Source organism: Penaeus vannamei, chromosome 6, assembly GCF_042767895.1.
Source record: "Penaeus vannamei isolate JL-2024 chromosome 6, ASM4276789v1, whole genome shotgun sequence".
Classification (NCBI taxonomy): domain Eukaryota; kingdom Metazoa; phylum Arthropoda; class Malacostraca; order Decapoda; family Penaeidae; genus Penaeus; species Penaeus vannamei.
The window spans coordinates 12321734-12331733 of record NC_091554.1 but is presented as its reverse complement, the minus strand read 5'-3'; the positions used below and the strand labels follow the sequence as shown (position 1 = coordinate 12331733).

At 34.5% G+C, this 10000-nt stretch overlaps 2 protein-coding genes across 8 annotated transcripts in view; one reads left to right on the top strand and one right to left on the bottom strand.

The window, feature by feature from the left end:
• The window catches only part of LOC113820304 (UBX domain-containing protein 1), an 8393-nt gene extending 1066 nt beyond the window's left edge, over window positions 1-7327 (top strand). Inside the window, exons 1-8 of one of the 3 annotated variants that reach the window (XM_070122631.1) lie at window positions 2697-2809; window positions 3960-4096; window positions 4210-4351; window positions 4626-4749; window positions 5300-5427; window positions 6013-6235; window positions 6483-6672; window positions 7059-7327. In XM_070122631.1, coding sequence (XP_069978732.1) covers window positions 2712-2809; window positions 3960-4096; window positions 4210-4351; window positions 4626-4749; window positions 5300-5427; window positions 6013-6235; window positions 6483-6672; window positions 7059-7096 — 1080 coding nt within the window. In that variant the 5' untranslated portion in view covers window positions 2697-2711 and the 3' untranslated portion in view covers window positions 7097-7327. Of the gene's footprint in view, window positions 1-2696; window positions 2810-3931; window positions 4097-4209; window positions 4352-4625; window positions 4750-5299; window positions 5428-6012; window positions 6236-6482; window positions 6673-7058 lie in introns of those variants that run through there. The other 2 variants (XM_027372641.2, XM_027372642.2) reach the window with 2 other exon arrangements.
• A 476-nt stretch (window positions 7328-7803) lies between these two features.
• The window catches only part of LOC113820303 (uncharacterized), a 10578-nt gene continuing 8381 nt past the window's right edge, over window positions 7804-10000 (bottom strand). For all 5 annotated transcript variants that reach the window (XM_070122629.1, XM_070122628.1, XM_070122625.1 and 2 more), the window contains exons 8-10: window positions 9921-10000; window positions 9219-9362; window positions 7804-8865 (exon numbers count right to left, since the gene is read on the bottom strand). The exon at window positions 9921-10000 is cut by the window's right edge and continues 19 nt beyond it. In XM_070122629.1, the coding sequence (XP_069978730.1) occupies window positions 8636-8865; window positions 9219-9362; window positions 9921-10000 (454 nt within the window). In that variant the 3' untranslated portion in view covers window positions 7804-8635. The remainder of the gene's footprint in view (window positions 8866-9218; window positions 9363-9920) is intronic.

Sequence of the window (10000 nt, the reverse complement as noted above, 5' to 3'; positions counted from 1 at the left end):
GAAAGAGCTTGCTGGCTTCATTGGGCAATTTCTTATCAGATAAGGCCCAGTACAAGCTAAACTGATCCTGATCAAACTTAGCCTAGCCAACAGCCCATCACAATATCGCCCATAGCAGCTTTATCAAACACCAAAGTCAAAAGTTGTCAGGTGCTCCTGAGACTTGGGGGGAATCTCGCGCAACTCACTTGATTGTCCATTTGCATGTGCTCTCTCTAGTGCATCAGGGTATTTCCTGTGTGTATGCTGAGCAAAAAGTTACAGTATTTATTCTAGACACAAAGATTAAGTTGAGCATACTGTATGAAGAAATGATGAATGAAAACTGAGGTAGTGACATCTTTTCCAGTGGCAGTTAGGGTGTTGCATGACATACCATTACATCAAAAGGTGTCTGTGATTGGAGGCGAGACATGTCGCTAAGTTCCACCCATTTCTATGATGTAATGGAAGCAGCCACTGTTGATGGCTTGTAGTTTTACTGTATTGGTAACTTTTTCGACTGGTACACGGTATTTTCAAATGTAATGTCCTAGATGGCTGTTGATACCTTGGGTTGGATTTTGCTGTGCTCTAGATGCATGAAAACTTAAATAGTAGGAATGCATCTAGCAGCTCGATAAATGTTTGCCACGTACTCAATTCCTGTCATGTGAGAGGCTGCAGTCGTTAGAATAGACAGCACAGGTAAAGATAATGTACATGATTGATCATTGGAATAAAATGCATTGCAGCAGACCACTGAAAATCTATGTGAAAAACAGGTTTAATTTTATGCAAATTTTACTCTAATTCATGTTAGGTTTATGTATTATACATCTCAGAATAGTTTTGCTACTGCTTTCAAAAAGGTTAACAATAAAGATGAGGCATCATTATTCTTAGCTTCTTTGTGCTCTTAGATAATTTGTCAATGAGCAGTTGATGCTTATTTCATTTTGAAAATTGAATTATACTTTTATGTTTTTTCAAACACTCCATTGCCAGATAATCATAATGATTTTATAAATTCATTCTTCCCAACTTGAGCTTTGATGGTACTTTGTAATTTTGTAAGAACTTATTCATTAGGCCTAATATGATGAATGAGCAAATTTTTGAGACAGATATGACTTTTGGGTTAATCTTTATGGTATTGATACACTAAGGTAGAATGAATTAGTGTTATTCTTATGCGTTTTATGGGTTCATTAGCACCCCGCACATTATTATTGAGATTGAGAGAGTGAGAGGACAAAAAGTCACAGTCCTCGGTACAAGAAATAATTTGCAAAAACGAGTGGTGATGCCTCGTAGTTCACAAAGTGTTGCTCACAGTCAAAGTGCACTCAGTGCTCCTGAGTTTCAGTTCTATCTCACTGTGCATACTGAGGTGAAGATAATGATTGCCGAGGGTTTTGGGGGGCAGAGCCTCTCACCAGCCTCCCCCTCAAGCATGTCCAGTCATGGCAGCTTCAATTATTGAAAAAATTTATGATGTGGATCAGATGATTGATATCAATATCTTGTATATTAGCTTGTCTGAGGGCTTGTTTTAGTTTTATTCAGTGGGAATTGAATCTTGGACAGTGTTGTATCATATGTTCTATAGTTTCTTCTTGAATTCTGCACCATCTGAAGAATGGGTATTTTTCATTTTTAGTCTATAAAGGTGTTGTTTTACGGCCGGCTTGTTAAAATTGTGCCAGGCCCGACCCAAAGAATATTTGTATACGTGACATGCAAAAATACAAAAGTTTTGTTTATTGCTATAGTCCTGGGTTTTCTCTGTGTATAAGATAGTTTAGTTCTGGTCTTTCATTCATTATGGATCTTGCATTCCTTAGTATTGTCTTGTTCATTTTAATATTCAAATAAATGGTTTAGCATTGTCAATAGTTGGGAGAACTCCTCTTCCCTACATGTATTAATTAAGCAAGTTTGGATTGTCGATGCATATATGATTTTCTGTGGGGATCAGTGAAAAACAGAGTTGATGGGCTTAACGCTCTGTATTCAGGAGAATCTATGTGTTACTACGAGGGGTTGTTTACATTACACGAGTACAAAACATTGCTGTAAGATGGTGTAAAAGAAAATATACTCTTATATGGGTAACTCAATCAAATATAATTTTATCGTAGTCTAGGTAAAATGAGGCATATCATAGATGTATATGAATGTACTTACACTAATAAACATTTTTAATTACTCTAACAAGCAATATGCTAATTTCATTTATAACATCCATTATATTTTGTATTAGTGATTTCTCTTGAGTTTATGTTGTTTATAATATTTGTTATTATTTGCAAATGTTTTTGGCAGGTTTTATTCATGAAAAGCTCTCTTCATTTCCTTCTTTATTAGTATGTCTATTTTCTCTATGCATTATTGGGGTCGGTAGCAGCCATGCATTTGGTGAGTTTATCTTGTCTGTTTGTCTAGTGTTTGTTTTGCTTTGTTTTCTTCATGTGATGTATATTTGTATTTGTTTGGAGATGTCATTTGTCGTGTCTTGTTTGTTTTACCTGTTTTGATTCTGTTTGGACGTTGATCCATTGGTTTGTGTGGGGTTCTTTGCAAATAGCTTTTTGTTCTCTTTCAGTTGCCATTTGAGATTGGGTTAATTTCAGTGCATATGTTTCTGTTCTGTTTTCTTCTGTTGTTTGTGGTGGTGTGTTTTCAAGGGTTTGTTGTGTATTTAAGTTGTATGTTTTGTTTTGTTTGTGATGCATTTGTTTCCTGTGTTTGGTTACAGAAGTCTCATTTCCTACCGCCATGTTTGTTGTTGGTTACAGAAGACTCATTTCCTACTGCCATGTTTGTTGTTAGTTTTTTACATGTCCTTTTTTTTTTTTTCCCCAGTGTTTTCCATCCAGCTTCTCTGTTTTTCGGTCATTATATGGAATGGGGATTTCTTTGTTTTCTCTCACTTTCTTTTTTTCTTTTCTTTTCTTTCTTTTTTTTACTTTTGTGAATCCCCCAAAGGAGAGCTGTCAATTTATTCTTATAAATACATGTTTTGTGGCCATTCCTGACAGCTATACCATTATCCTTTATTTATTTTATATTGTTATTAATAATCATAAGATTAATTACTGCAGACTAGAGCTATGACAATTTAAAAGGCATTTTGGATAAAACTGTATGTCAACAATATGTCCCAGTTGTGTCTGAAATTATACATAAAAAATAGTACAAATATTCTATCGCCAGTCATAAGTGATGGTAAGACTCTTTCCTATGTGATATTGCATATCAAAGCATTCATAATGGGGTGGCATCCTGTCGCGAAAGTCTACCCTTACCAACAGGATGATGTCTTCATATCATGCATGGTTGAGCCTGCTGTAAGCTGTGTGAAGTAAACATCTGTGTGTCTGTTTGGACCTGGCAATGGTCACTGAGGAGAAACAAAGACTCAAACAAAGGCTTAAAACCTCTTTTTAGCCTCATTACCTAAATGATTGGTTATGCCACAGCAAAGAGCTTAGAGAGCAAAGTGATTTTATGTTTCCCAAGCTTCTAATTTTTCCCACAAGTTGCTGACTCTACACCAACCCTGAGCTGTGATTTGGTACTGGGCTGGGGCACCCACTGTGAGTGAGTGAGGAATACTTTATATATATATATATATATATATATATATATATATATATATATATATATATATATATATATATATATATATATATATGTGTGTGTGTGTGTGTGTGTGTGTGTGTATATGTATATATGTATATGTATATATATACAGAAAAGTTAAACTTACATACCCACATGTTATAATTTTTATCAATATTATATTGATCCAGGTAAGCCACTAGAGCAACAGCTGATGTCTAATGAGATTAGAAAAAAAAGAAAAATTAAATACTTGATGAAGAGCTTTTTTTATTTGGGCCATTGCAAGCAGTGCAGTATTTGCTTCTGATATCTCCATTTTTAGGTATTAAATACAGCCTTCAACTCTGCAGAAAGAAAGCACTGGCTGTGACTGGAGGAGGTGGTGTAGAACAGGCAATGGAATGGCTTTTAGCACATGCTGACGATCCAGGCATCAACGACCCACCTGCGGAGGATGTAACAGGTGCTGCAGCTGGGCACAGTCTTGGTCAGTTCAGTGCAGTGTTAGTTATTCTTCTGGATATCATGACAGATATTTGTGTGTTTTAAAAAGATGAAGCTGTTGTTGCAAGATATGATTAAATTTTGTCTTGTTTCTAGGTTCTCAAGAGGGTAGTGAAAAGATGGAGACTAGTGAAACACCAGAAAGTAAGGAGTCTGGTGATGCACCAGCAGAAAAAAGTGAAGAGACAGGAGAAGCTTCTGCAGATGGGGAAGCTGCTAAATCTATTAAGTGTGATGAGTAAGGATTTCCAGGACAATGCTTAAAGAAATTCCTTGCAAGAATTTGTTAGAATTAAAACTTGTTACCATGATGTTGATCATTTTACATCTAGCAGGCTGCAGGGAGCTTCAGTTAACTAGACAGCTATATATACCAGCATCCACATATGATATAATGTAGTTAGATATGATAAAATTAAACTAAATTAAGACCATAGTGCTTATATCTGGCATTATGTTAAAACCATGTATGTAAATAAAAATGTATTAGCCTAAATTTTTACTTGTTCCAGCTGTGGTAAACTTTTCAAAACTTCTGAAGAGGTTGAGTTTCATGCTGTTAAATCTGGCCATTCCAATTTCTCGGAATCAACTGAGGAGAAGAAACCGCTATCAGAAGAAGAGAGGGAGCAGAAGGTATGTCAAAGTTGTCTCTTAAGTGATCATTATGAATATGTTTGTTTGATTTTTTAAAGATTTTGTTATTGTTATTATTATTATTATTATTATTATTATTATTATTATTATTATTATTATTATTATTATTGTTATATTTTATTTCTTTATTTTCTTAATTATTTTTTATTTATTTGTTTCTTTTCCCAAATAAGGAATAGTCATTTTACATTTAAAGATTTTTCTTTGATTTATATGAACCTTGAAATGTACAGTTATTCTCATCTTGCTTGGTAATACTGTAAAGAGAATGCTTGAATAAAAGTAATCTTAATCTTATACTTTTCCACTTGCAGGTGAAATTTTATATACTTTTAGGAACGGGAAGTTTAGGCAAGATTAGGTTTTATATTTTAGCATATATTTTCATTTATAAGCCTCACTTTGTTTTTGATATTTTGTTTATATGACAATTGCACTTTTTAGTGAGAATCTGTTGTAAATGTCTTCAGAAAATCATTTACCAAGTAGCATCTTATTTTGTTTAGTATTGAGAGTAATTTACTTACAGAAAAGGGAACTAGCAGAGAAGATTAAGCAAAGGAGAAAGGAGAGAGAAGAGATAGAGGAGAAGGAAGCAAGAGAGCGAGAGAGAAAGAGGATCCAGATGGGACAGGAAATTGCTGAGAGAAAGCGCATGTATGTATATCTTCAACTATGACTGGGGTCTAAGCTTGGCTCGTAATACATTTTCAGAATTATTGTCCCTGTATTTGGTTAAGTAATATACATGCACACACAAAATGGAAATAAACTTTGCTTTAATTTAGATATATCATTATGTAACTGTAAGCTTTGATGGCTTGATTAGATATGAGGTCTTTCAGCTACAGAGACTCTGTTATACAAGAATTTCTATCACTTTCTTAATTCAATGGAAATAATCAGAATACCCTTGCACCTGAAGAAGGAACCTAGCATAAGAGGAAAATAAGTCTAGAGATTGTGTTTTTCCTGTCTTTGAGTCGGGACAAGCCAATAGCTATTTTTTGATATAAGCATTTAAACATGGGGATTTCAGTAACTTTCTAGGGGTTTTCACCAAAGTAGCACCATTTGAATAAAACTGCTTGCCAGTTTACTGCACAGAACAGAGAGGAACCTCCATTGATGAATAGTGTAAAAAATCAACCAGAGTATTTGTTAACAGTAGTGTTATTGAAGTTGTTTTAAACCCTATATCACATTTTTTACTGTATATATATTGATTTTCCATCATTCCAGTATGCAGGAGCAGGAAATGAAGCGCATTGCAGATGAGCGCAGGAGAGAAAAACTAGAGGATAAAATTGCTCGGCAAAAGATTAAAGAGCAGATTGAAGCAGACAAGAGAGCAAGAAAGGAAATGTTTGCAAATAAGGAAGCACCTACTCAACCTCAGCCCCCAAAGCCTCAGCCAGTTGCGCAGCCAGCACAGAAAAAAGAATACACAACAACAAGGTTGCAGGTACTATTGATTTATCAGTTTTGTTTATGATTTTTTCTCCCCCCTCTCCTCCCACTCCCATTTCGTGAAGTGGGTGTGAGTGTGGATGTTGGTGAATGGATGCCTGCATACATGCATACACGTTTGTGTGTGTGTGTGTTTGTGTGTGTGTATGCGTATGTGTGCGTGCGTGCATGCGTGCGTGCACATGCATTTATCGATTTATGTGTATAAACATATATATTTTTTTCTCTCTCTCTCACTTTAGATCCGTCTGCCATCTGGGGCACCCCTTGTCCAAGAATTTAAAGCCAAGGAAACACTGTCTGCTGTCCGTCTGTGGATCAGCCTCAATCGTAAGGATGGAGTACCCACAGATGAGCCTTTCAACCTTTCTATGTCATTCCCAAGGAAGAATTTTTCAGACGAAGATATGGATAAGCCCTTGGATGTTTTAGGTGAGAAGTTCTTTGCTTTCATATGCATTGTGTTACCTTTGAGATACAGCAGATGAAAAAATACATGACTAGGTAGGAAATCTTTATACATATAGATTTCTTGCTCTTCTTCTTCTTCTTCCTCTTCTTCATCTTCATCAATGCAGGATGAGGAGGAGTTAGGAGTGAGGCAAAGTGCACGGATGCAACTCTTGTTTTTTTTTTTCTTTCTTTCTTTCTTTTGTTTGAATTTTGGATTGTACAGTATTTTCAAATGAGAAATCGTGCTATTAATGTACATTATGTATTTCACCATATGTACTCTCTTTTTTGAATCACAAAATTGATTAGAAATTACCAGAAAATTAAAATATACAGTTCTGACTTTCTCTTTACTTTCTTTTCAGGCCTGGTTCCTTCGGCTGTACTAATGGTTTCAAAGTAAACAGGTAATTCAGTTTCCATATAGAAATCAAGCTAACAGATGTATTCCATTGGTCATTTTCATTTTCAATGTAACCATCTGCTCAAGGTATCCTTAAAATTGCATGTCTCAATTGCATTTTTGAGGATTTTCGCACACAAGTGATGATAGAATATGATGATAAATTCACATGATAATCAGATTTGCTATGTTTACACAACCAGTGTTTGAATAAAGATTTTAGTAAATGCACTTTACTTCTTTTGTTTTCCTTTAGTGATGCAAATACCAGTTTCTTTTGTAGAAGCTATCAGGTCGCACAGATTGTATATGAGATTAAGGTGTTAAAGTTTGATTCAATGAGAGCTTAGACATTCTTAGCAATGTAGATTGCATTTATGAAAAAATATTATTAATGGTATGATTGGTTTGCATAATGTTTAGAAATATATGAACTTCAGTTTAAGTATACCTTATTTTTACATTAGTCAAGTAACATAGTAGTATATGTAGATTATATTGTGCAATGGATAAACTGATAAAAAATAATGTGTGATTTTACAGTTGACTTTCAACATTCTAAAAAAATTATTTAATTATTAAATTTAATCTTGCTTTGTATTTCTCTGAACCATGCAAATGAAGAATGAAAGAAATACTGATAAATGATGAAGAGTCAGTTGGCAATCAAAGAAACAAGTTAGATCATAAGGATATTGAAATCAGAGTTACATAACAGTATCTTAGAAATATAAAGGTACATATACTAGAGAATAACATAATTGGCTATTAAAATCTGTCATACAATCATATGCCTTAACTTGCTTGCTGAGAAATAAAAGGATGGTAACTGCTGACCATGTTCTATGGAATGATCACCAGTATTACATTTATATCATGGAATGATAGCATGATGGTTGGCTCAGTGATGTTCCTGAGTAGGTTTTGAATGATTCTGATATATGCATGTGCTGTTAAAGGAGAAAGTGGAAATCAGTATGGCATTTATAGGTTCAACTTGAACACCATTAACTTCCATGATACATTTAGATACATTAGTATTCACAACTGTAAAACAAAAAACAAGCAAGAGTTTCTGCATTATAAGTAGATAATAGAGGATAAATCAATTATATCATACTTTGGTAATTGAAGTACATTTCAGATAGCAAAGATAGATAATGAAATGTAATTCAGGCATATATAAAAGAAATATCTGCTCTAGAGCACTTTGATAGTGCATCTAATTTTGGATAGGAAAGGAAATGAAAATTAGATGCTGATGAGACAATAGTGTTTGTAAAGCATTTAAAATTATTTTGCTTAAATGAAGCTTTTTCTGAGTTCTTCCATCCACAAAGTTATTTTAGACATTCATAAGAATAGACCTGAAAAATAAAATATTCTGGAAATATGACCTGAAAAAGCAAGTCTTTCCCAGTTCGGTGTCTTTCCTGGCAAACAGCTCAAACTTCTTTTGAGCATGCACATTTCACAACATAAACAGCAAAATCACAAAGCAATTAATCACTTCCAAAAGCTGGTGCTACTAAAACATGTTTAACATTCCATGATTAGGGATGAATCTTCACAAGGATTTTGTGAATAGCAGGGTAACGATGTGATGTCTGTCGCCACAACTGCAGGGCCACACTGATTTCCATTTTTATCAACACAGTATGCTAGTAGACCTCTAGTTTGCAGGGGTTTGTATTCACCATTAGGACAGCACTTAGGCTTGTTTGACCCCAAACCATTTTCTTCCATGATGTAACGACGTCTTGCACAGTCTGCAGAAGGAAAAAACTGTGATATAAGTGTCCCTTTGGTATAACTTTGTATTTTGGAAAAGAACCATCATTAATATCAGATACATCTGTATAACACGTGCTCAGTATCATATTTTTTATCAATCCATTGTTGCCATACAAATATATCTGCATGAAGTACCATATCAGTAAAAATTCCAGTGAAGATAGCAAATTCTTCCCTCTGTATCAGTTAATTGCTTACTTTTTAAAATTTTACTCCTTCACCTGTAGTTGTTTTTTACTTTGTATAGGCAAGGTTGGATTTTTGGGATAATTTTTTTTAATGTGTTAAGCTACCAACTGATTACAAAATAGATATTAAATGTCCTTACTGCAAGTGAGGCCATCTGAAAGGTGAATTGCTTGTTGAAAATCTTCAATTTGCTTTCCAAGAAAATCTGAACAATATGCATAGCCTCCTTCATACTGAATTGCAGCAAAATAACCATCATGAGTACATAATGGCCTAGCATGTTCTGAAACATATAGAGCCAGAATTAGTATTGTGTTTGATACAAAAATTATATATATTTGCAAATACACACACACACACACACACACACACACACACACACACACACACACACACACACACACACACACACACACACACACACACACACACACACACACACACACACACACACACACACACACACACACACACACACACACACACACACACTGAATATAGTTTTTTGTGGCTAAGCTTGTTATTATCAGATTGGTTGATTTCAGTGTTTGTTGTGTTCCAAAAATAATTGGAAAAGTACCACTCTTTTGAATGCTTACATACTTTATATTATGTGATAACCAATATTTGAAAAAAAAAAAAATGGATGTATGATTGGTATGTCTAAATCACACTGATATCTTAGTGTCTTATTTGATATGAGGCTACTATAGATGTAAGTTAAGCATATCCTTCTTTCAAGAAAAGACAGGTTTTAAGTAGATTTGTACTTTGCAAGAGACACACTTATTAAAATAGGTGGAAAAGATTCATCATGAACTGTAAACTTGTTGTGCATTACCCTGGATGGTTACCACGTCACTGCTTTCATAACTCTCCCACTCGTCCACGGCCAACTCACAGGGACGTTTGTATGTGCTG